The sequence below is a fragment of the Amphiprion ocellaris genome, chromosome 16, assembly GCF_022539595.1.
Source record: "Amphiprion ocellaris isolate individual 3 ecotype Okinawa chromosome 16, ASM2253959v1, whole genome shotgun sequence".
Taxonomy (NCBI): Eukaryota; Metazoa; Chordata; class Actinopteri; family Pomacentridae; genus Amphiprion; species Amphiprion ocellaris.
Window position 1 is genome coordinate 2472702 of NC_072781.1, and position 27500 is coordinate 2500201.

A 27500-nucleotide genomic window follows, 5' to 3' on the forward strand; every position below is an offset into this window, starting at 1 on the left:
AGGCATTTTCTGTCTGAGAGCTCAGATGTGTGTGTTTGTGTTTGTGCATCGCTGTGATTCCGGGCAATTGGGAGCTGATTTGAAAACCGACAAAATAAGGAACGCAAACTGGTGACAAATTTGGAATTTATCACCATTTGCACTATGACAAGTTTCCCAAGGCAGGAGCACAAGACCCTCGACACACAGAACTTCACAAGCGAATGAGCAACTTTTTTTCCTCCTCATTTGCATGACAAGTGCGTTGCCACATCTCAACATGTTCACATTTGCAAATCAAAGCTGAAGAATTTACTTCTAAAAGGAGATATGCAGTAATTTGACAAAAGTAGTATCTTCTTTTAGGACACAATTACACTAGAATGGTGCAAATTATAGTGATTTGCACAAAAATAAACTTGAACGGCATTTTCAATCGACAATTTTCCAACAAGATATTGAATTTAGAGGCACTGATTGAAAACATCCTGTCTGAGGAGACAGATCATATGAGGATATCCATGTGCATTTTCTGCACAGACAGAAAAAAGCTGCCGACAAAATTGAGAAAGAAACAGTCTTTACACTTTTAACTTTTCTTGTCATAATCTCCCCACCCTGACACACAACAGAGATCTACAAGGCAAAGAGGGTGTGTAAATAGTATCTTTTTGCAAACACCAGTAATTAGATATAAGCATTTGGCATTCACGCCAGTCACAAATTAAAGAAGAGCGCTTCCTGTAAACAGACAGTGAGAATGTGTCTACATCATTAGCGTGCCACAATTATAACATGGGAGCTAAAGATACATTTCCCTCCCGCTTGCTCTCCCTCAGTGGAGCAAATGAAGTAGAACCTCCAGTTTTTCTTCTTCTTGAAGCAGCAGCAAACTGCTTGATCTGATCCAAGTGCACTTGTGGGTGAAATAAGGGAGATAAAAGCAAACTTTAAGAGAAATATAAAGACAAAAATGACAACAAAGTGTTGTGAGTTCAAAGACTTTCTGAACAGAACACATCCTCAGCAGCTGAGTGAAGGCATATGAGAGGCAGGAGGGGGAGAAGCTATTCTGTGTGCATGCATGTCATGAATGAATATGTATTTCATGTAAATTGTGCACACAAGGCATATTGTAATGGTCTGGGCTAGACTTTGCATTTCTTTGGTCATGCAAACATGCCCACATGTAACCAACAGACGGACGGAGATGCAGACGGAGTGAATGCAAAGGGAGATGAGGAAACACTGAATATTATTACAGAAAGTAAATAAAACACGGACATAATGAGAGCAAATATGTATGAAGAAGGAAGCAGACGATGGGAAAAAGACAATATGGACAAATATGAGGCTCACATGAGACACCTTATCTAATGATTTTATGGCTTCTCACACATGAGATGTTCACTCAAGCCAATAAAAGTGAGTTAGTGAAGCTGATAGAGAAAGCAGGAGAGGGGATCACTTTGTTTACTTATATTTCGGAGCTTTTCTTCCTCTCGACCTCGGTGGCTCTGTGACACCAGCTCTAATCCTAAAAGCAAACTGGCCCCTCACTGTGGGAACCTGATACAATTTCCTCTTTTTTGAGAGGGGCAAACTCAGGCCACTCCGAGTTTGCTCATCGCCTACGAGGCAATAAAAAGTCATCTATGGCTATCATTTTCAGCAAAGCGAGTCGCTACATGACAGTCGGCGCGTCGGATAGAGAGAGGTCGTAAAGATCTCAGCAAATCTCAGAGAGGGAGGTCGTGATTGGACACCGAAAGGCCACACATCTCTTTTCCCTGGTAACCGCAGATAATAATGTTTGAGATGCAGTAAATCCAGCTGAGGCTAAATAAACATTGCTACCGGCAACGTCGAGTTGTTGAGGGAGATTTTCTCAAGGTGTTTTGAGGTGCAATCACTCTTTATGCCTTCCACATATTGATTTTGATAAATAACACGTGAACAGAAACTTGGGTTTGTGCTGCTGTGACCCTGCTGATATGAAAGTGTTTTGTGGCACACATGGTGAGCTTCAGGTGGACACATTCAGAGTAAGATATTGGTGTTTGGTAGCAGTGATGCTGCTCCTCAATGGACTCACAAACAGTACTCAGCAGCACTTAACATAGTAATCATGGGGAACTGCTCCGTCTGTGTTTTTTCACTCATACAGACACACAATACTCCAGTCAGCATCCAGATATTTTCTCTCTCTTTCTCCTTACATGCCTTTTACTGTTTCTTTCTCTTCTCACTTTCATCTTCTCCCTCTTACTCTTTCCCTGTGTTCATGCTCTGCAGAAATCAAAGAGAGAATCCTGGTTGTGTCTGCCAGCTACTGTACTTACACACCTCCAGTAATACCGACTGCAGTCTAATCAAGGGAGCCACATACCTTTTATCTACCCACAGAGCCTCACATTTAAACAGATTACCGGTAAAGCTGGACACCAGTAAGACAATTACCGGACCGAGGATCTTCCTCGATAATGTCTAGACAGCGTCTAGACATTATCAGGTCTACGTTTCTATTTGCACATTTCTGTATTTCAGTACTCAGTCAAAGTGAAAACTTCTGCTTAGTTGAATAAAGTCGACAAAAACACATTTCTATGGTGGGACAAATATTCCTAACTTATTTAAGTGCGTCTCGTTCTCTTAGGAATAACTTTTTAACTCGTTATGGCGACAAATATTTTGAATTATCTATGAGCTACTGGGAGAGAAGTGAGTGAGGCAGGGGAAAACACCACACAGACACACAGAGCTCTCCTTTCCAGTCTAATGGACAATCGGACCAATTAATCGGTGACTTTGAGGGGGCCACGTGTAGCTCGGTCATTGGTGGAGTGGAGGCTGGCCGCTGATTGCCTGGCACCCCTGTCCACGTCCCCGACTGCCCACCCAAGCCCTGGAAACTGTCCAATGAGGCGACTGAAAGCAACAGCTCCTCTGTGGCCTGACCTTGTTGGAGGGCACAGAGGTTGGAGAATAAATGGATGGATGGATGGATGGATGGATGGGTGACAACATCAGGAATATTCCAGCCTGATCGATGGGGGATTCACAGCCACTCATGTTTACATGCAGTGATTGATAATGAATGGGCTGAAGCTGTGCCAGGATGCGACATTCAAATGCATGTCAAAGCTAGAAAGTTGACTCTCCAAACGTTTTTAGCATCACATTTGCAAGAAAATTGAGGTAAAGATCCACATCTTCCATCCCGGCTTCTTAGATTGGCAACTACTCAGTGGAGTTCCAACTATTTTATGAAGTGAAACATTCAGGAATATTTCTGATTTGTTGTTTTCTGGATTAAATTCATTCAGTCTTCTGTCTATATATCATTTATAAAACTGGCTCAATTAGCTCCAAAGCAACAGGATCTCATGCACAGAAATTAACCACCATATTAGACTATGAACTGCCCATTTTAGACTTAGTTTTACAGAGTGTAACTTGGTCAGATCTAGAATATCAGCGTAAATTCAATTCTTCCAAATACACAAGCCGATAAAACAAAACTCCGAGCTAGATATCGCACAACTACTGGAACTCTCAGGCCGCTACTCAGACACTAGAAATGTATGCAGACACCAACACATAGCCTTATAGGGAGCTATTTGTCTTGGCGCGGCGCACTGTTCTCTTTACAAACGGTCTGGGTAATTGGTGATACATATCTAATATCGCCAGTCATCGCCTCACTCCCTGGATGTTTCTGACAAGCAGAGAAGGAAACCCTGTAGCTTTCAAAAACAGAGCAAACACTCGGCTCCACTCCTCTGCTCGACTCGCATCCACGCCGCTGCAGCTGCCCATTCACTGCCTGAATGTTATTCTGTTTCCTTCGCACGCCGGGCCCTCGGAGAAGCCAGGGGGTGTCCTTACAAATTCACACAGGCAAAGAGGACTACTTTATACTGGGAGAAAAAGCGAAAGGCTCGCTCATGTCCATGAGGGACACCCCTCCATCGCAGGCATATATGATCTGTTAGCTTTTCCTCTGCCCTTCAAGCATTACTTTTCACAGAAAGGCATGATCCAAGGCTGCAGAGAGGCTTCTCCAGAGGGCTTCTGGGTATTAAACAAAGGGGCCTGTTGGTAGGAACTAGCTCAGCTGGGCTAATAGAGTGGGACTAATTAACTACAGGGTCGCTCTCCGACACTCCTTGTCGATGCTCGCTGGATGTTTACAAAGATCTCCCAGAGAAAGGGAGGAGAAAAATGAGAGGCTTGCTTCTTTGTCTGCTCTTTAGGGAGAACGAAGACACCCAGGACTGATTTTAATGACATGTGTGAAGCAAATGTGATCCTCCCTCAATTTTTTATTTTTTTTGTAGCTGCCAATGGAATTTAGTGCTTAAAAATACCATTGGCATTGTGGTCGAAGCATAAACACCATAACTAAGAGCGCAGTGTGTGAGCATTGTCACCACATGCAAAAATAAAAAAGGATTTTTCTTTTTCCACAAAGTCACTGTGACACTGACGAGGCGCTGCAAAACATCTGCTCGTCGAAAACATATCATTAGCTATTGTGTCGTTAAAAAATACATTATCTCATCATCAAGCGCTTTGCTTTGGGAGGAATATTTTCACCAATGGGGTGACCACTGATCTTATGTAATGCCAAAACCTCCAATGATTACTGCTGGATTGGAGAGTGTGAGTACACTTCCGGGTAGAGACAGACATTTTTATACCAGTGGGCAGCGAACCATTAAGAAAGGAGGACAGAGCGGAGCATGTGTCTGTCTCAGGAATAGCCTCGAAAGAAAAAAAAAAGGCAGAGAGGAGAGTTCACTAGTTAAAGGCCCCTCAACCATCCAGCATCCTTCCTCTGAGCTGCTGGAGGGGGAGGATGGAGGAGGGATGGACATGATAAGATGACAAGAAGGCAGGAATTAGAGGAAGATTGAGTGCAAGAGGAGGTATAGGAGAAAAAAGTGTGAGAGCGTGGATTGATAGACTGGGGGAGAAGGAGGTAAAGGGGTTGAAGGATGGATGAGAGGAAGAGGCAGAGAGAGAGAGAGATGGCCATTAGCTGTGCAGCAGAGAGAGGGGAAAAGAGACAGAGAGAGAAAGGTCAGAGAGATAGCAATCTGTAAAAGGTAGAAGAGAGAAAGGTAGGGGGAAAATAAGAGCAGAAATAATAGAGAAACATGAAGAAGAGGGAAGGGAGGAGAGGAAATAAGGAAAGGGTGGGAGAAAGTTAAAGAAAAGAGTGAGGAAGAGGGAAGAAGTGAACAAAAATGGCAAAATGTAAAGAGGGAAAACAAATGGAAGGTGGGGAAGAATGAGAGCGCAAAGAGGAACAAAGAGACATGAGAGAAAAGGAAAGAAGAAGGATAAACAAAAGGTGGTGTTTTAGAGCGAGTGGGAGGCATGGAAGAAGGGAAAAAAAGGGGGAGGAGAGAGAGAAAAGCACAGGGATACACAAGGAGAGAGAGGAAGACAGTAGAATGAAAGAGAGATGGGAGAGTAGGTGGGAGACAAGGGAAAACCAGAGAAGAGAGGGAGGATGTGAAGATGAAAGGGTGAGGGGAGGAGGGAGGAGAGAGACGGCCGGGTGAAGACGGCTGTCGGGGGGAAGAGTGAGCAAAGTGCCAAACAGATAAATAACCAGCTTACCGGGATTACCAAGTGACTGACACAGAATTTGCCAGAGCAAATATGACGTGGCAGCGATAGCTCTTAACCCATATAAACCTGAACCCAGTCCAAGATGTCCTCCGGTGTTTAGTGCTGTCGCCGCTCTGTGTATGTGTGTGTGTGTGTGTGTGTGTGTGTGTGTGTGTGTGTGTGTGTGTGTGTGTGTGTGTGTGTGTGTGTGTGTGATTGCTTTGTTTATGTGGGCACACAAACAACAGGCTCCGGGAAAACAGTGGAAGTAGCTGTTTAATGCTACTTGGATCCAGAAACACTGAAAAACATGACCAGAAGTATGCGGACAACTAAACATTGTACCCACGAGAAGCTAAATCCAAAATCAACTTAAAAACAACTTCAAAACCCTGGATTCGTTCATGTTCACCCACAGGAGCAGTTATTCCGCTGCTTATTTCAGATGTAGCGAACATGTTTCAGGACTGGACATCTCCCTCTCGTGCACAACTCCCAACTTGTAACACTTTGACAAATCAAAGCGCCTCATTCATTACGCTAACTCACGTACACATGCACGCCTTTCTGCACACACTAGCCCACATTTTACCCTCTAATGAACTTCAACAACAAACCGACAATAGCCAGGGAGAGTTGTGGGGGGAAAGCAGAGATATGAGGAGATATGGGGGAAAGAGAGAGAGGGAGATGATGAGAGAGAGTCACAGGAGGCGGGCAAACATAAGGAGTGGGTCTATAATTGGAAAGATGTGAAAAATGAAGTGTCAGTTTGGTCAATAGAGGGCAGAGGTCACAGAAGCAGGAGCCCAAACTCGGCACAGAGCACGCTCATTAGAGCGACCAATCAGATCCTGCCTGGCTGAACCCAGACCATTACTCATCAGAGGTAGAGGAGCGTACAAACACACACACTCTTACACAATATCTCTTTGTCTTCCCTCGTTTCTCTCTTCATCAGCCGCTTTTTCCTCTTCCACATCATCTTTTATTTTTATCTCTACTCACGTCCCGAACGGAGAGGGACGATGTGTGTGAACGACAGAAAGAGAGACGATGAGATGGACAGAGAGACAAAGACGGACAGACAGAGAGTGTGTTGGCTATATAAATGGCTGCTCGTTGGAGTGGAAGGCATGGCGGCGCTCTCTGCTCCCACCCAGGCTCTGCCTCCTGGCACTGGCAACCCTGCAAACTGCTCGCCTTGACATCGCCTTCAATAATATATGAAGTTGCTTTTTTTCCTACAGTTTGTTTGCAACACCACCACCACCACCCCCCATCTCCCACTGCTGCCTTTCTCTGTGTGTGTGTCTCTTTAACACACACACACACACACACACACACACACACACACACACACACACACACACACACACACACACACACACACACACACACACACACACACACACACACGTATTCTTCGAATGCATCCAGCCTCTACAGAGTTGTGCGGTCAAAAGGGGAGTTTGTATTGGAAATTATGGGCTACATGTGATATCAATAAATCAAAGAGCCACATAAATTGTAATGAAGTTGCGTTTTTGCACTTCAGTTTGTGTTCTTAAGCACCTCCAGCATCAGCAATGTCAAATAAACTCCCCAAGTGTTAATACTCTGCTCTGTTTTCAGCCATGAATTTTACAATATCTCAACTGTTTTCTGTATGTGTTTTTATCTCCACAGACAGGTGTAGGGAAACCAGAAGTTGCCAGTGTCGCACCAGGAGGACAGAAACTGCTTTTTAGGAAATATATCTGTTCTACCAATGTGTTCCTGAGCAAAAGGAATCCCAGAAGTTCTCCAACACAGCCCACAGCAACCGAGACCTGCTGCAAAAAACGGAATCCCAAATAATCCTGTCGCCTCTCATCCCAACACGTAATAAAACTCTCTGCTTGTGTGTGATATAATCTGAGTCCCTGTCCTCTTCTTACCCTGCTCGCTGCTGTTGTCGCCGCTGTGTGATGTGTGTCCACCGCTGGATGGTCCCGGTGTTCCTCCGGAGCGTGTGGATGCCGTGTCGTCATGATCTCTGTTCCAGGACGTCTGTCGGGTAAAGAAACAGGACTTATAGGTCAATCAGTTCATGCAAACTCAACTTTTCCTGCACTGATTTTGTTTGTAATTGTCATTTTTTATCCATATTTTATCCTGCTTTGAAAACTGCATACGCAGTGTATAATGTGGAAGGAAGCCCACACACTGAAAATAAATTCATCATCGCTAACCCTCAGCCCAGTCACGCAGCGTATGTGAGGCCCTGCAACAGTCTTTACGGAGTGAGGATTATTGGGGCTTGATGAAGAGAAAAAGGCCCAGACGAATAGCGAGCGAACATGTTGTATTAGTTCCCAGCTTTCTGAGGCATGCAATCCACGGCTGCCTCCATTTGGCTCAAACCACTAGCAGATGAAAATACAAAACGGCTACAAGTTCAGATAGGCTGCAGCCAGCGCCAGGGAGTGATGTCATCCCAAGCAGAGCAGAGCAGAGCGGGAGGGAGGGAGGGAGGGAGGGAGAGCGAGGTAAATAACTCAAAGTATTGCTACATAAGTATAAATCCTGTGTTTTGTCCAAAAAATGAAACAAAAAAAATGGATGACCAGCCCTGCTAATGCAGAATTAGATTTTATTTTGAGCAGTGGAGCCAAGGCGGAGACATAATCAAATAAGCTCAAGTTTTCCCACAGTCTTTCCTCAAACAAAAAGAATATGAAACGGAATATTGCATGACCAACCATGACTCAAAACAAATGCAAAAGTTTTGCCACAGAATGGATGCTCATTCCTTTCTCGAAAAAGTCCCGAGAAAAATAACAGAAAAGGGACCTGGCTGATGCTAAAGAGGGACTAGTTCTTCTCCCTGAGTTTGTGTCATCAAACAGAAGCAGCTGACTAGACAAGAGAGACTCAGGAGACCTGGGTTTATATATAGAAAGCTGTGTGTGTGTTGGGCCATATGAGTGTCAGCTGCATACTGAGAGAGCAAATGGTCCAGACAGGAGTGAAAACACACAACATATAGTGTCCGTGGATACAGCAAATACGCAGTCAGATAGAAACGTCTGAAGTTTCCCAACACACAGACGAATTTGGTGCTCACACACAACCACAGACGACACACACAAAGCTGCTTCATAGCGCTGAAGCTAAACCAGATGTTACATCTTATCTCTCAGAGCCTCTGGAAAGCAACATTACTGCACAGGACAGGAGAGAAAAGAGACTTCAGAATCCAAGCAAATGGAAGCTAATGTGTGATCACACGCCACTCGCTGTCCCAAACAAACACAACACTCCTCCTCCGCCCGCCTCAACCCATCTCTGCTCTATGAAATCAAATGAAGCAGATATCAAGGGCCAATGTGGTGTCTGCAGTGCGCTTTTCTCGGGTTTGAAAACGGGTGATAGAAACCCGCATAGAGGAAGGAACAGAGGAACACGCTGGAGAACAACTGGTTTCAATTGGGACGCTCCGACTGGCACCGCAGCTGTGAGAAGAGTTTGGAGTCGAGTTATAAAAAGTAGACATTAATTCATGACACTGGGTTTGTTTTAAACAAAAAATCTAGAAGGAATAGAATAACAGAAAAGAAAATACAAGTCAGCAAATTCAACACATTTGGGGTCTATTAGAGCTCGTTTGATGTTCCTGGGCTATGAAATTATAATCCAGTGCTTACATGGACGATATAATCGTTGTTTTCCAAATTAGGCTTTGAGGCTTTGCAATAAAGAGGAAAGTCGCTGCACAAAGGCATGACTGCGACGGTGACTGGGTAGATAAACGTTGATTTTAACGGGGATAAAATACCGAGAGGATCTTTTTTTCCGTCTCTGACAAATTCTTTTTTTCTGAGCGTAGAACACTGAAAAATGAAACACCCCTGCATGACTGAGTAGCTCCAGAGAACATCAGAAGTGAAGTAATCCAGACCACATGCTCGGCACACAAACAGTTAACACTGGCTTCAGCCAATTCCTCCAAAAGTGCAGCTTTTAAAAAATGAGCAGAACTTGTTTATTCAGAGCTCTGTGAAAAAGAATAGCACGGTACCCGAGGGATGTCGAACGGCAAGGATTCAAAAACCCAAGAGCCTCAGCTCGCAGGAGGGATATGTCTTTTTTTCATATTCCTTTTTGTTTTAATTTTATAACAAATTCCATTTGAAAATATAATTAGAAAGTGGAGGGGGAAACGGCAAACTACTGCATTAGCTGTAATTGAACAAAAGAGCGCTTTGCCTGCTGGGAGGTGGCCACTGAGGCCCCATGGGAAACGGGGCGGGGCAGAGACAGGGCCTGGTGGCATCTCCACGGGGACGAGGAGTTTATTTATAATCACAGGCCGCCCTTGGATGGAACAGGCCCGGCACTGATCTAACACGCAATTAATACACACACGGCTGAGATCACACAACCCGTACACACATACACACACACACACACACACACCAGTACACACAGGTCGGGCTGCATGCGTGCACACACACTTTTTCAGTCACTTCGCCTTCACACACAATACTTTTCATCTACCTTTTGCAAACACACCACAGATCTGGCACAGTCACTTATTTAACAACAGCACACACACCTTCACCCCAAGACATGCTACAACAACAAAAACACACACACACACACACACACACACACCTTGTGCCAACAAGACAGCAGCACCCAACACACAGGTCCACCTTCACAATATGTAAATGCTCCAGATGAACAGATGCAGAAACAGAAAGCTTGAGGAAACACAGCGTTGTTCCTCTGCTCTTGGTTTATTCTGTCCTTTAATGAGCCGCCCTGCTCTCTTTCTGTCCTCTCTTTAACTCTTTCCCTCTCCTGTGCAGGATGTCGATTAATTCACTGCTTAATTGTTTAGTAAATTCAATTTTCCACATTCTATTCTGCCTAGCTTTAGCTAAACTTCTTAAATCTGCCGCGCTGAGCTGAGGGAACCCTGTTTTTGAGCCATGCATACCTTTTTTTTCATTACCATTTTTCTTCCCTACACTACCCTAATTCGCCATGAAAAGATTTTCCTTGCTGGAAATTCTGATTCCGCTATGATCGGTGAGGCATTCCAATCCAATGCATTCTCATTGTGCTGCGTCTGAGATGCAAGAGGGGCTTCCCTTCCCTCGCTGTGCCAGGCCCCATATCATACAAGCGCTCATGCAAGAAACGTTGCCTTGCCAATTCATTTGCAATAATAAAGAAAATGGTTAAGGTTGTTGTGCTTTGCCCCCTCCTCCCCACCTTCCCGTCTCTCTTCACTCTGAAATATCTTTTGTGATGATATGGATATTTACTTTTCACTGCATGCCAGTGAGCGTGCGGAAATAATCATATGTGCATACTTAACGGTGCAGACATAAATATCCAAATAACACCCCCCCCCAACACACACACACACGCACGCACGCACGCACGCACGCACGCACACACACACACACACACACACACACACACACACACACACACACACACACACACACACACACACACACACAGCCTCCTCAGCGGTGGTACGTCTGAATCAGAGATGACAGTCCTGCTACTCCATCCCCCAGAATTCTTTGGTGCATCTGTTCTTTGTGGTTGTTTTCTTTAACACCGTTTTTGACCTTTTGCAGCAGCGCAGTAGAAATCTGTGAGAATGCCATGTGTTGCAGCAGCTCGACGGTCCTGCAGTGAGTGTGGACTCATTCTCCCACTCGGCTGAACGCTGGTGGGAAAGCTGGGAGTGAAAGGGGCTGAAAGGCCAGCTATTGTAAACTCTTGTTTACTTTGCTTTCCACTGTGACTAGATAAAGCAGGATCTGCCTCTCTGATAACCGGCCAGCCAAGTGCTTGCCCGACTACCTCTGCTCTCTCCACCCCTCTCCTCCCCTCGCTGCAATATTAGCGCTTCCAAAATGAAAAGAAGGGGCTGATAATGGTATGCATGGTGAAAAAAAAGGGGTGAGAGAGAAAGAGAGGGAGCAAAAGACCCCTCACTCCCTCCCATTCTGTTCTGCACTCCCCCCTTCCTCCCTAACTCCTCACAATAGACAAAGAAAGAAGAAATAACCTTATAATTGCTGAAGGGGGTGAGGGAGAAAACTGGATTTGGTCTCTTGAGTAAGTAAAGTATGCTACACTGAATCGCCGTCAGGTACTCTTCAATCGGCTTTTTAAAAGTGGTGGGTTAAGCTCATGGAGACAAGCAAAGATAATTACATGTTTGAGATAATTACCAGAGCTTTCAAAGTCCATTTAGATGACACTCGCGGAAACTGACAAACTGATTTTCTTTCTCTGTGGCCTCTCCTCCACTCCAGCGCCACTATAGACTCCTGTTTACCCTCTGAGAGCTCAGATCCAAACAACAACATGAAGTGGAGGGCTCTCCCCTCCACGCTATCTAACCCAAAACAAAGCACATTTCTCTTTTTTTTTCTCAGGCCATGAATGAAAAGGCAGCCGTAATTTCTTAATGACATGTTTTGCTGAGGTTTCTTCGTTAGCCTAGCCTAGCTTCCACTCGGATGTTCTCGGTGGATTCCTTGGAGACGAGGAGCCTGTTTGCGACGGCGGCCATTGTCAGAGACTTGCAGGGGATTAAGGGGGGAGAGGAACTTTCCATTAGCTAAGTACACATGTGTTAAGCCAGGTTATTGTTTACTTAGCCAAAGAAACCACAGCAGGCCTCGGGGACAGACATGGCCGCCCATCATAAGTAACAGCAGACACAAGCCAAGAACTTTATTTGCAGCCGGGATCTTGTGGCGATCACAACAGAGGATCTGTGTGGCTCCACTGAGCACCGCTTTCCAGCAATACCAGCAGAATTTAAAAACAACTAACAAATCAATTGAAAGAAATCTTAATAACCAATCTAAAAAGCTCCTGAAGTTCTCATTCTTTGAACTTTGCCTCTTCATAATCACCCCTACTTGCTATTCCGCCACAATAATGAAGAGGCTAAGAAACACACAAGTCACGTGGTCGTCTCTTTGTATCACTTGTTGAATCCTCAACAGCCGCCCGAATGGAGAAAAAAAAGAAAAAAGGAAAAAGAGGGGAGTTCAGGGGAGGAGGGGGAGTGAAGGGGAGGGAGAGGGGGGGGGGCGAGTGGGGGTCAAACCTCTCCTCTATTCAACTACAAAAGCCGCTATTACCAACAATCACTACAATGATTCAAAAGTTTGTATTAAGAACAGCAGCGTGCCACTGTAGGAGACGGGGAAAGGAGGGAAAACACAGCAGAGCGAGTGTGTGCGCCTGTTTAGTCGGCTGAAACTCGATCCATACTTCAACGAGAAGCGGATAGATTAGCGATAGCGGTGTACTGATTAGGAAAATAGTGGCTGACCCCAGCAGTCATGGTTTCCATTGAGTTAGGAGTGAGCAGGGAGGGGGGCCAGGGGTCACTCTTTGACCGCCAGAGTTACCTAAACCAACACTGCTGGGTCTCACTGACCTGGAAACCCGCACTTGTATGGCATAACAGCGCCAATTGTTGGGAAAAGATACCGCGATAGCACTATCAAGAGCAAATTCTTACACAGTGACCACAACACTGAGCTCAAACAAGCAGGGTTTGTTTGGGAAAGATTGTCCAGGATGTAAGGAAAACAGCAACGGATCCCAAATGTATAGATGCTCTTTCAGATTGCACATTCTTTTCACGTGATTTCCTCTCAGCCAATGCCACAAAGCCTCCCTAATATAAAAATACCTCTCCACTAAATTAACCCAACAGATCAAGTGCCGAGCATTCATAATGATTTAAGACTCTTACATCCACAAAAAGTCAGCCAGTGAATATTTTTTAAGGGAAATTTCAATTATTTCCAGCCCCACTTCAGCCTGCATGGCTCAATCAAGCAGAGGAGCTCTTGAGACTTGGAGTGAGTCCTCAGCACTATTAGTGGTGTTCCTCTCTACAGCGGAGAGCCGGGGCCCTCAGAGTTCATTAGCAAATTACTGCACCCCTCCCCACGCTCTCGCTGCAATTAAAGGCAACTGTGCAAATGACATACAGCGGCGTGGAAACACCTCCCCGCTTCTTTAGGCCGAGGTGAACATGTGTGCCAGGCAGAGAGGGATGCAATCAGCAGAGCGGCCATATTTCCACAACAACAAGGAGCCAGAGACGGACATGTCGAGCGTGGAAGCAAGTCTCACCACGTTAAAAGGCCTCAGAACTGGATTTTAGTTTGGCTTTTCATGTTTGTGCACAGATGAGCTCAAAGCAGATCCGACAGGGCGAGTAGAAATACAGCAGAAAACAAAACGCAGCGAAGAGCTCTCCAGAGAGCGGCAGGGAAAGAGTTAAGGAAGTCCAACTGGTGCTAACCAGTCACTCCACTCACATAGCACCTGAGGGGGGTGCTGCATTTATCAGGCCGCTCAACACACACACACAGCAGCGTACACACAAACACACACATGTATGCATACACTTGCAGACAGATGCATGCATGCACACACACACACACACACACACACACACACACACACACACACACAGGGACACACAAACACAGGAGGGTAAGCCCAAACTGGCTGAGCTGCATTCACAAGCCAGCGCAGAGCCTCTTTGACTTTTTCACCTCTCAGCTATGCTCTGCTTTCTTTTGAAAGGGGCGCTCAGTGTCCCTTCAAACCCGCCTGCACAGGCAAGCCGAGGAAAAAAAACAATGTAAAGACATGTAAAGAATATTCAGAAAATTACTGTCATGACGCAAGAGTGCATAATGCAGCAAGAAAGTCGGCGTTGTTGGATTGTTGAGTTTAATAAATTCAAAGTATTTTTTTTCCTCTGACATTTTTTTCCCTCTGCTACAGTCGCCTCACTGGAATAAATTGGTTTATGAATAAATGAGCCTGCTTTCTCCATCTTGTTAACATTGTTCTTTTGTGCAAATTCTCAGCATTTTTTTTCCAGTCCACTTCAACTTTATGCCCGAGGGCATATATTAAAAATACATATGGAAAGAGATAATGCACACACAATGCAAATTCGTTAAGGATGTCACTGCCTAACAACTGCAGATAAGATGTCACACAAAAATAGCCCACCAAATTTTAAAAAATATATATTCTGCCGCAAGTAAGTCATGAAGAGCAGTGCCATTAGACTGACAATATAGGCATTCAGCAGTGAGGCTGCACCCTGTGCCTGTTTGGATATGCCCATTTACACTCAGCCTGCTGCTGTGGACCACATTCTCCCACTAGAACATCCCTCACTATCACACATCTGTCAAAAAGTTTTCTCTGCATTTTGAGGAAAAAAACTATGCCTGTAGGTCATTTATATTATTCTGTGAGCATAAACATATGTGGTTTTGCTCTTAATTGGCTATATGTAGGGAGCATCATTATATTAAAATAGGCCATGTCTTCATCTTACAGTCAATTAAAGATCTGCATCAGTGCCCCGAGCACAACATCATTTTCTTCATATACCTAGAAACCCTTGGGTTTTAACACACTCTATTTCCATATCTATATACCATAAGGCTTCCTTCAGTGATCTGACCTATCTATCTATCTATCTATCTATATATATATATATATATATATATATATATATATATATATATATATATATATATATATATATATATATATATATATATATATATAAAAACTTTCTGACAGCTGAATCCCCACAGAATACAACAGGCTGCTCAAAGAGACACTTAAATGCACAAGTGGCATCTGTGTTATTTAATTCTGTTGCTGGATTAAATGAAGTATTATCTTCCGGGTGATCTTTCTCATTTCCATAATCAGACATAAGGGCCGGGGATGGAGGAGTGGAGCGCGGCGGGGTGGGGGTCTACTGAGCCGGGCCCCAGTCCGCTCCCAGTCCTGCCATTCAGCCCAGGACATAAAAGCCGGTGGCTGCCTCTCTCTGCACTCAGACCAGCCACTCAACCATATGGAAGTCCGCTGATTTAAATTATTTAGCCTAATCGCTTCATTACTTTTTATGTCGGACTATCCGACTAATCCCTTTAATTTGGACACTTGATTTTCCCTCCTCCTCCTCTCCTCTCCTCTCCATCCATAGGTTATAGCCGCTGCACTCCAGAACCATTCCTTAAAACTCTCGGATAGTTTAACTTACTGAAATGTGCTCTCATAGCCTGCAGCCGTGTTTCCTGCATAAATGACTCGATCTATTAATGGCCGAAAAAAATCCAGATTTGCATAATTCTAATCATCGGTTGCTGTTATCATTATTTAACGGCAGTGTATGGACCATTAGGGTCATGCCTGTGCGCACACTACAATGTCCCCGGAGTGCCAACAGTCAGTGGAGCACATAATGAAGGCTGTGGTTATCTCTGATATCTGCACAAAAGGAAACACTCCCTAATCTACCTTTAATACCCGCTGCTCCTGTAGCTTTCGAAAATAAACCTTCTTATTGGGGCTGAATCTGTGCGCTCTGAGCAAAATAAAGGAGGAAGAGAGGAGGGGTCTCGATAAGCAATGTGCACTCATGTCTAAGGAAAAATACTGACAAGACGCGTAATGAACCGTGAACTCTACAGTGGAGAAACCAAGGCATCTAAACCACAGTGTGCAGCCCAGGCTCTGCTCTCTGCAGGGCGACACAACACAGCGGCTGACAGCGTTTCTTTTAGGATCAAAAAGGAAGAAGAGACGAGAGAAAATGGAGAGAGGCACTAAATTAAAATCGACATGGAACAGGTCAGGTTTATGGCGATGCTTTTTCGAGCTAATCTTCCCAGGTCGGTTCCGGGTTCAAGTCTTAATGGGCCAATAATAGCAACATTATTCAGAATTTTTTTTCATTCCGATGGATGGAATGTAAAACGGCCTTAATCATATGCAAATAACAGCGCAGCGGTGTAGTGACCCAGAATAGCTGAATAGCCAACAGGGAGAACACACACACACACACACTCACACTCACACACACACACTCACACACACACCAAAGACGGAAAGCTGTACCTGATCTAGGGCCACCGATCTTGTGATTTCCTCGCTGTCTGATTTGGACCCGCCCTCTCTGTCGTCTATGACCAAGTCGATAGGCATCTTGCCTTTCAAGCAGCTGATGTACCGGTGACAGAAATTATCACACAGCTCGTGTACCTGCAGAGAAAAGGAGAAAGAAAGGAGTCAGAGGCGTCACACACTCACCAAAAGATTCATAAACACACATCAACCACAACATTATCCCGTTTTTTACGCGTAAAAAGCGCACCGGAGAGTTTTTACGCATTTTGGCAAAAACGCACACAACATAAACGCACATAAAATATTTAAATATTTCACTACTATCAACATAAAGTGATCAGTGACAATATATTGCTTTGTGATAAATTATTGAACATGCTCAAATTAATTTATTTTCGCTTCCAAAAAGTTTCATATTTGCTCTGGAATTGTAATATTCAGCCTAAGGTGTGTCCGGTTCGTGCGCCTTGGCACGCCGTGGTGGCGGTGCGCACTGTCCAGCCAGTGATAGCAACTTTATTTTTCCCTCCTCTCAAAATAGAGATATCGCCGAAAATTGACAGTGACAAGAGGGCTCAGAGGCTACAACACACTCAACACCCGTGTTAAATTCATCATCGGTGCCCCGGGTATAGTGGCCATTAGAGGAGGGTGACCCGCTTGACAGACATTTAAGGTAAACAGTTTAATTTGGTTACTTATTACATTATCACTGCCAATGTGGCGCATCCTGCAGCACGAGAAACAAAAAATAATAATGCCAGATGCATTAGCAGGAAAAAAATATATATCCTGAGCTTCCATTTGAGCTGCAAAATATATCATGTGCAGCCTGAGTGCAAGATGTGAGGACAAAAAACCGCAGAGCATGCACAGAAAGAAAACTTTAAAAACTTTTAACAGCTTTGATCGTGTTTCAGAACGTTAAAGTTTGGGTTAAAGTTGACAGTCCAGGCTACTGCACTCCATCTGATACGGAGACAAATCAAGAGTCTTACACCCACTACTCCCTCTATCCACAGATGGCTGCCTGGGGCCTTTTGCCCTCCACAAAGAATCATTTCTAAAAAACCCGCAAAGTTCGCCTATATGTTTCACCTTGCATGCAGTTTCTGCCAGCATTAAACTTCATTAAAACATGGGGGAGATTTGGGCACAGAGATATCCGTTCCAGTTGTAACAGCTTGCGTCGTGATTAAACGCGGAAGAGAAATGGCCCCATGATTGATTTTGACGCTAATTATAACCGACTAGCAAAAATACATTTATGCAAATACAGCCCATAGGTCTGAAGTGGCACGCTGGACACAAATGGCGAGATAATATTACCTTCTCCAGCTCCAGAAGATGAAATCGTAAAACTTGAATGGCTTGAATCATCTGAAAAATTAAAATAACAATAAAAAATGAGCTGTTCACATGTCTTGATATTAAACAAGCGCGTTTTTCTCAATGCAAGTAACTGCAGATGAAGAAAATATTCATACAAATGGATTTTATGTGGAACTGATATTAAAGTTGGACGTTATTGCAATATGGAGAGCAGGCATTCAGAGCAGGCTGCAGCTCCAATAAGCCTCAGAGTCAGAGATCTATTAGCCACCAACTAGTCGCGAGGAAAACATTACTCTGACATTACAGTTAGAGAATCAAACTGTACAAAGTGAAGAGATCGACTAGAATAAGTTTCCAGGCTGAGTTCAAAGGTGTGTGACAGCTGTCTGAGAGCAGCTCTTCATCTGCAGATACTACCGGGGGCCATCAGGATATCAAACAGCCCAAAAAGAGGAACATCATGTGCAATCCTGCTTTAACTTTTCCCAACCACGTGGCTCTCTGACACAGATCAACAGCCCGCCAATGAACATGCACCCAGCAGCTGGTGGGAATAATGTGTGAAAATATAGAAAATCACATTTGGAAAATTAAACAATGCATATAAAAAAAAAATTAAAAAGTATCTTACCAGATTATCCAATTCTGGATTCGATGAAAATAAAGGTTTTTCTGCCCGAATCTAAAGTCCAAAACATAATTATAAAATAGTCATATAAAAAATAACACACAATGCATGATTAAATATACAGATAAGGACTAAATAATTTAGCATGAACTACAATCACACTATATGAAATTAACACACTTTCTAACATGTATTAATAGAAATATTTTGTGTTAACTTTGTGCGTAAAAGTGTCCCATTTTCGGGACGTGCAGATTAAGAGCTGAACCAGCCCGAGCATGCAGATCACAGAAGTCAAACTTTTCCTGACCTGTTTTGCAAACACTGCTATGTCTTCATTGAAAGATTCCGATGAACAGACGTCTCCTCCCGCCACCCCGGGCTCTCTGGGGGTGCAAGTCGCTAATTCACATTTCTCAAAAATCAGTGCAAGCAAAGGGAACAGGGGGTGCCTGGGAACACACACAATAGCAAATGTCACCAGAGAGAACAAGCGCCGGGGTCAAGACTACTCCAGGCTAGATTTAGCCAGCCATGCTACTCCTCAACAACTCGCCCATGGGGACTGCTGCTGCAGTCCGAGCTATTATATTATATTATGCAGAGGCTCGGAGAAAGGCTGCAAACAGCGAGCAGACTTCTGTGATTAAATCTAGGCGCGCCTAATAGCATAAAAGCTTTAGAGTCTGTCAAACAATTTCGAGCACAGGTCTTCGTTTGGATACACAGGCGTGTGTGTGTTTGGCAAAAATACATTTAAAAATAAAATTAAAAAAAATCTCTGGAGATGTTGACGTTTAAATGTGCGCGCATTTGTTTGTTATTTATGGTTTAAATCCTCTGATTAAATGCGCGTAAAAGTCAAGACGCCTCCAAAAGTTGTGACTGTGGAGTAAAACAGAGAGAAACCGCATCCTTACAGATTTTAATTAACTCCTGCAAATTAATAAATTATATGTATTTGTGGGATTTTCTCTACATATTATATATATATATATATTTTAAAATTTTCGAAGCATGGCGAATTGGCGCAATTAATTAAAATGGTTAAAAATAAGGAGGTAATTATTTTAGCTCAGGATAAACCGTGGAGGTCTCCTTCAAGAGTCTCAGAATTATTCCTAAAAGTCAAAAGGCAATTTTCTGAGGACATCCGTGAAATAGCCTCCTTAAGTTTTTAAAAATTCTCTTTAATTTTGCGTTTAAAAAAATGTTCACCCAGAAAAACACGTGGGAATCATGAGTGACTTCAAAAGCGTAAAGTTCTAAGTAGTGCAGAAATAAAAGCTCAACAGAAGCCTGTGAGTCTGTTTCTCCTCCCTGCGTCTCTGCAGCAGTTTGGGCTCCACTTCACCGGGACTCAGCTCTGTCCCGAGCCGGTCTTCTCCCTGCTACGGGTCTGGTTCTGTACCCACTAACCCACTCCCACGCACTGGATCCTGCCCGCCAGAGAGCGAGTCCGTCCCCCCTCTCCACCCTCCTCCTGCACGGACCCGAGGCTCGCACTTACCCGTATATAGCGTCTTTATCTCTCTTGAGAGCGTCGTTAACGGAGGAGCCCATGCTGGGCGGCATGGTGTTGGTGTGGGCGGTGTGCGGGTACTGGTGCGAGTGCAGCTGGGGACCGTGGTTGAGGTGCACCGCCTGCATGGACCGGGCGCCGTGCGGGTCTCCGTACATGGTGGTCGGGATGCCCACCCCGTCCATCCCGTAGTGGGGCAAGTCTTCGTACTGCACGACAACAAAACACGAACAGAATAGATCTGACTGCGAGAAACTTTGCAATAAAACCGCGAGTCTGGAAAATACGAGGGAAGTCAACTTTTGTTTTTCTCCTTCCCAAAAAATCCCGAGATAGTTTCATTAATTTCGAACATTTTTCTTTAATTAAAAGCGATTTCCAGACGAACTCTGCCGCTTTAGAGGCGAGAAAAACAAAAGAAATAAATTCACCTCAGTGCTTTAATTTATGGAAGTTTTAAACACACACACGTCCGGAAGTGACTGGTTAAGCTGCTTTACTATAAGAAAATGATTATTCTCGAGTGAAAACTAGTTTTGTTCTCAACTTATTCACAGTGACCCTTGTAGCCCAGAGGAAAAAATACACATGAATTATTCAAGATGTGCTAAAATTACTGGGAGGACAAAAAGTAAAACTACAACCAGATATTATTCCTATTATTATTTATATTATTACTGAGCAGGTTTTTACAGTATATTCCTGCTGAGCTGTGTTTTCACTGTTTACAACAACTAACGTGTTAAACTTGTTCACTGCAGTGTTTTCTAATTTTAAAGGCTCATAATTGTGCAGCTTGTTATTACCCACCAGACACACTGTGATCAGTGCAGCAGCTAATCGCGTCTTGTGTGATTTGAAGTTGCTGTTAAACCGGAGCTGAATATTCAAACTTTTCTTTGTCACTTTTAGTGTTGCATCGTGGAGTTTTGTCTTGTTGTTTGGTGGCTCTGAAACAACACTACTGTTTGTTCCAACGCAGAAATGTGGATCCAGAAGCTGCAGACGCACAAATAAAACGTCAATCTGAGGTTTGCTTCTTTACTAGGTAGAAAATACAGGCTTGAATTATTGATAGTGCTCTCTGGATGTGACAAACAAGTGTCGGGGAAAGAGTAAAAATGCATTATCACTTAAAGCTGAGCGTTTCGACCCTAAAGGCAAAGAGGTGCAAACCCCAGCGTGGTGCGGCTCCGGTGCCAAACCGAGCAGCTAAATGTGTCCAGTGTCCCTGGAACATCTCTGCTTTTTTACTCTCTTTACTACCAGACTGAGGGTTCTGAAACAGGACAATCAAAGGGTTTGTAATCACATCATTACTTTGCTTTGTAACTGCCTCAGTGGCATTAAGCTAATGTTGCATGTTTTCGCTCAATTTACGCAAAACAAAACTTGACGCTGGAATTAGAATTTAGCTCGTAAAAAAATTAAAAACTCAACGTGGAATCTGGACGCAACAGTCAACAGAGAAATGTGCAGATTTGTTTTGCCTCTATGCCCTCCCCCCATTTCGCTTCCAGTAACTGGCCTGTCATAACTAATCTAAAAAACACAGCCGATGTGAGATATGATCACGCTCCCGATGTCCCTCAGAGGGCCGGTTTGTGGAGCAAACGAGTGCGGCCGTGCGTAATGCCGTGCCAAAAGACGCCAAACATGAAAATTGTTGTCTCCATGTGTCTGGAAGGCGACAGAAACTTTCGCCGCGAGTGTGTGTCACTGAGCCACGTTACAGCGCAGCATTGCAGTCAAGCGCAGCAGACTTAGAGAAACTTTTTTAGGGGGGAATCGTCCTACGTACCCGTTGCGCCATAACCCTCCTCACTCCCTGGTCGTCCTTTCAGTTTAGGTAAATCCCCTCTGAGGCCAGGGTGGAGACGAAATACAGAAAGAAAATCCAAATAAATGGGAAGATGTTTCAGCCAAAATCCCGTATGCCTTTTTTTCTCTCCCCACACGGAACGGTGAAGCCAGCTCCCGCTTTCTGTGCAACTTTCAGCCCAGGCGCGGCGGATAGGTCCTCGGCTGTCCTCGGGGCAGCGGCACCGGGCTCCCGTCTCCAAAACCAGGGTGGAAATAAAATAGCCCCTCAAACAAAACTGGCGACTCTCATGGCTTTTTGCCACTCCGCCTGTCAGTCAAAACGCGAGGGCTTGTCAAAAGTAGCGGATGAATGATGGTCCGACGCGCGTCTCCACGGGATCGGCAGCACCTAAATGTTAATGCTCACAATCACAGTTAAAAATGAAGCAGCGCTCCTCTCCTTTTCTTTGATCACTCTCGGCTCCCGGCTTGATTTTCTTATGCAAAAGCGTCTAGAGGAGATCAAGAGGAGGTGGGGTGATAATTCTGGCTTAGGCTTTCTTAAAGGAGCCACGATCGATGCTGTGTGTATGTGTGTGTGTGTGCATCTGCGCTGCATGTGTGTGAGTGCGTGTGTATGCGTGAGCCGCCCGCCTGCCTGCCTGCCCGTTTGTGTACAATGGATGTGTGTGTTGAGCTGAGGAGGAGCGGAGGATCTGGACCAGACTGCTGAAACCCGGAAGTAGTGGTGGCCATAACAGGTCGCGTCTTACACAACGCACCGGGCTGCAGCAAGTCCTGCGGAGAGGAGGGGGGTGGGAGGACCCTGCGAGCCCTCAGCCAGCCGCACCGAGAGCTCAACAACACCGGGAGTAACACACAATATCCACCAAAGACTCCGGTCCGAGTCTCATCCTCACTAACTGACTTCATACTGCCGTCCTGTAAACACAGAAACATGTGAATTAGTGGATTTACGCACCAAGCGTCATGAAAATAGCTTAGAAAAACGACTCAGCTGCTGATGTGAGCTATTGTCAGGTAAGTAATTAGGAGAGTCTATGGTCATATTAATCCTATAATCGTTTATGTCATTGCTGTTATCAAAAATAAGTCAAATATAAGTTCATTATAATAGCTTTGTGGTCAAGTTCAGCTCCTGGGAAGCTCCCAGCAGCATGTGTAGCTTATAGCCAGGCGTCCAGTCTGCAGGTTCTCGGCCTCTTTTAGCTCAGATTCAACTTCTACACGCTTTGATTGCTCCTTATGTTTGCATTAATCTATATAAGATTCAAGAATGTAAATGCACAGCTTATAAAATACTTGCAACTCCACAGAAAAGGGACAAAAACAGCCTGGAACTTTCTCCAAGTTATTTGGAAGTAAATATTTATGGTCAGATTTCATTGTTTTCGTATAAAAGCAGCATTTTTAGTTCACAGCACTGGAGTTTTAATCTGCATGCTGGAATTAGCTCTGAAAACATCACAGCAGCTTGTTTTAATGTCTAACAGTTAAAGCTGTCCGTCCCCTCTCCCCCGCAGCAGCGTCGAATGGGTCGCTCCAGTTTGCCCGGGCTGTCCAATGGCAGGGAGGCACAGCGATGGGAGCCCCCTATTGGCTCCCGACGTGATCGATCCGGGGGCTGATGGATCGCTTTTAGGCCACATTGGCGAGGAGACGCACAAACAAAACATCATCCGCGGGTAGAAAACACGCACTTAGCGCTTCTGTCAGCTTCTCCTGTGCGTCATTTCACCGAAACACCGAATGTTTGACTGAGACATCTCTTTCTCTGTCTGTTACGCGCACACATGTACACTCATTTTCAGCACTCTGACTTAATTAAATCCCTGTAACTGCTCCCAAACTTCCACCAAACCTCTCCCAGCCAAACAGAACTGCACTTCAATCCGCTTCTTGTCAACTTTCTGCTCTCAGACTCGTCACTAATTCATCTTTTTTTCTCTATAATGAAACGTTCACGCTGCTGCCGTACAGAGATTGTAAAAGTTTGGTCAAATATTGATGGGCTTTAATATATGGAGGCAAACTTTGCGGAATTTCTTGAGGAATTTCATGTGAAGTGATGATATCATTGAGTAATGTGTGGTTATAAATTAAGCAAATAGTTTTAATTTCCTACTCCGTTATCTCGTTATGTTTGATTGCTCACCGGGATATAAAAGGGTACAAATCTTATTTCATTTAGCTGATCTCTTTTTTTAATTAAGAAAGAAGTTTAACTACCTCCAGATCTGGCTAAAATATTAATGAGATATTTCATGGCATACGAAGGAATATTTAAAAAAGGAATAACATGAGCAGGATTAGTTTAAGGAATGAGGATGTATTAAAGATTTAGAGACGTTTTAATAGAATGTTTGATTTTTGCTGTTGTTTTCCACTTTGGGTTTTACGCACTGGAGCTTTACGCAACTTTTTATTTATTTCCCAGGCCATCACACATGAATGGACAGTGTGTAAAAGAGCCACATTATCTCCTGATTATGTTGGTAAGGTGTTGTTGGTCGGTGACAGCCTGTTTGAAGTTTTTTTTCCTCCTCTCTCTTCCCTCTTGTGCAGCGCGTCTAGCCATCGATCATCTGCCCCCGGTGCCAGAAACGGTGTCATAACATGATAATGCGGCTTCACACATTCGGCGGTGATTCCTGCGGTAAAAAAAAAAAGCCGAGCTGGGATCCGATGGGACGATTTTACAAGCATGAAATGACGATCAAAGCCTCCCGCAGTCCGAGAGCTCCGGGGCTGCGGGCAGCACAGGAGCCACGAGGCGCGGACTTTTACGCACAGAGACCACGGATCAAAAAATAAACCGAAGAGCGCGTCAACTTTACCAGTTCTGTTATTTATTGGTGAGTAGAAGCTCCTGTTTTCTGATTGCTTATTGTTTTTATTTTATTTTGATGGAATTGTAAATAATTAAAAGGCGCATTGATGCCACCATAAATGTTTTCTTCTAATTGGTTTATTTCTAATTAAAGGGTTTAAAATCCCACTTTCTGCTGAATTTGTGGGTTTTAGTGGAGCACAGCTCACTCCACCACCACAAGCTCCACTGATGTTTTAAACGAGGACTAAATTCACATGAAAGGAGTCCAGATCAGCGCCTGCTCACTGTAAAATAACCACCACGGCATTATAAAGCAATTAAGCTCCTCCAATTAGCAGCCATAAAATATATTTTTAAAAAAAGCTCCACTTTCTCTCCTCGGAGTTGCTCTTTCGTGAGGGTCAGCGCGTTTTGCTATCCTGGAAGAGAGCAGGGGGGCAAATACCGTCACTTCTGCTTAATCCGCTTTGCGCTGACGGTAATGCTCTGAGTCGTTTCAATAAAATCAGCAGGTATTACTTTCAAACGGCTGAATGCAAATTGACAGCATGTTTGACTGGCCAAACAAATGAAAGCCTTATTAGACGGCCTGTGCGTCCTGACTTATGCATGTGTGGACACAAAGAGAAACTGTAGCCTTTATGTTAGATTATACAGAAAAATATCAATTTAAAAAAAGAAAATAATCCGCTTTATTCAAGTGACTTTAACATCTAAAAACTGAAACTCTAAGCTGTGTATTCCTCTTTATGTTCCATTTTAATAAGTTTTAACTACTTGCAGGTATTTGTGTTGCAAGAAAACAAAAGTGTGACGATTATTTGAATTGTTTGTGAGTGATAAAGACAGAAAGCGCTGCAGGTCAGAGATGTGAATCATTGGCTCAGTCTTTGTGATCGCCTGGATCACCGCTGGTCTGTTTGAAAAAAAACACACACAAGGAGCAACTGGCAGCCTGAGGAGTCAAACTGAGGTCAAACTTTCTGCAGCCCCGCAGCTCTGCGCCTAAACATGTTGGGATCCGCAACCCAAAAAAAAAAAAAAAAGAAAAGAAAAGAGAGAGGAGGCCACTGAGCCTCTTTCTGCTTTGTGTCACTGCAGCAGCAGACTCACAGACCTGCTGCAAAGTTTGAACACTTTATCTAATTATATGAAACTACCACTACATTATCTCCTGTCAGGAAACATCCATCTGGAGCTGGAATTATTCAGTCAGAGGAGAGAGAAAAGGCAAATAATGTGGAGATTTCATCCAAAAATTAGTGTAATAAGCTGAAATACGAGGTGTAAAATCACATTCTCGACAGAACAGCATATATTCTCCATCATTATTTACTAATTCATGATAGTAAATAAAAGTGTAGAAATTATTTTTAGCACCTTGTTTGTCTAAATCCTTATAAACCAAGATGGGGTGTGATTTTTTTTTTTGCATGATTTTCTAAATAGATAAAAACACATATCTTGGGAGTGTCTCTAAAAACATCCTGGCTTTTCTAAAATCCTGACTCTGGCGTGATGACAGGAAAATAACAGAACTCAGAATTAATTTCAACCCATGAAATCAGCTACATTTTTTATTTTTTATCAGGGGGTAACTCTGTCCTCTGGGAGTTTTGGATCCTGCAGTTTGGTCCAAATGTTAACGTGGAGCTGCTCTCTGCTCTCACACACATTAATGCTTAATCATGTGCGCCTTCTACCGGAGCTGCAGGGAATTACACCTGCAGCAGAGGGACGGAGGAGGCTCAGGTCGGTCTGAGAAGATGCTGAAAGTCTGCAGCATAAATGCACTGCTGGACTTCCTGTCTACATCTGATGCATTGTCAGTGTTTTTATCCTCTATATATCATACATAACGCTGACAATACTTGCAGTTTACTCACTGTTACATTCACAAAATCTGCAAGTATCTTCATGTTTTGCACCTTTTTCTCATGTGCACCTTCTATTTATATATTAAACCTGCACACCTTACTAACAGCTGCACCTTATGTGTACTTTTTGCACTATTTTGTACTTTCAACCTGTAAATTGTCATGCAATATCAGTCACAGTGTTGTTTTTATAGCTTTTAACACACCAAATAAGTGATCCTTACAAAATAAAACAGATTACACTTGTGTATTTATTTTTCCACTGTCCTTATTGCACTTTATATATTTTTAAAAACTGTTGTGTGATTGTGTGAATGCACTGACAGGGTTGCTGCTTAATGACAGTAAAGTGTTTCTAATATATTCTTTTATTTAATAAAGACATGTCTTATTTCTCATGATCTCTATTTGTGTAAATCATTTAAAATACCAATAAAATATGCAGTAGTGCCACATGCGTTTCAGTGTGTTGCCTTTGATTGCAGACAACCGGTGTCTCTCTGTGTGTTTGTGTTATTTTAAGATTCATTTAAAGTGTTAATGTTACAAAATCTGCTCATTTACAGCGAAAGTGACATTTTAGCCAGTGCATTTCCAAACAGTCATAATCTCAACATATAAGAGCCATAAGTCGATTCAATCAGGTCTTTTTTACATCACTTGTGTTCTAGATGTTACTTTAAATATAAAAAATCAGTAGTTGAAAGCTTCATTTAGCCTTGAAATAGGAAAACTGCCGCTGCCTCTTCCCTGAACAGTTGTTCCGTAGGTGTTGCATTAACGTGAACATGTGGATTAATGAAGAGGAGCTGCGAATGATTGAACCTGCGACAGTCGCACTGACATCACCGCATCACACCTACACATATATGTAGGTGATAA

General features: G+C 43.7%; 1 protein-coding gene and 1 long non-coding RNA gene across 2 annotated transcripts in view; one reads left to right on the forward strand and one right to left on the reverse strand.

Annotated features, from left to right (window-relative positions):
• meis1b (Meis homeobox 1 b) overlaps window positions 1–22592 on the reverse strand; it is a 95993-nt gene extending 73401 nt beyond the window's left edge. Inside the window, exons 1-7 of the mRNA XM_055018432.1 lie at window positions 21886–22592; window positions 20073–20293; window positions 18873–19014; window positions 18566–18616; window positions 17929–17979; window positions 16591–16734; window positions 7542–7653 (exon numbers count right to left, since the gene is read on the reverse strand). Coding sequence (XP_054874407.1) covers window positions 7542–7653; window positions 16591–16734; window positions 17929–17979; window positions 18566–18616; window positions 18873–19014; window positions 20073–20293; window positions 21886–21897 — 733 coding nt within the window. The 5' untranslated portion in view covers window positions 21898–22592. The remainder of the gene's footprint in view (window positions 1–7541; window positions 7654–16590; window positions 16735–17928; window positions 17980–18565; window positions 18617–18872; window positions 19015–20072; window positions 20294–21885) is intronic.
• An 18-nt stretch (window positions 22593–22610) lies between these two features.
• LOC129350810 (uncharacterized) lies at window positions 22611–27107 on the forward strand. The gene is made up of 3 exons (XR_008604331.1): window positions 22611–22928; window positions 23432–23593; window positions 24474–27107. It is a non-coding gene; the product is annotated as an uncharacterized LOC129350810 (long non-coding RNA).
• The last annotated feature ends 393 nt before the right edge of the window (window positions 27108–27500 follow it).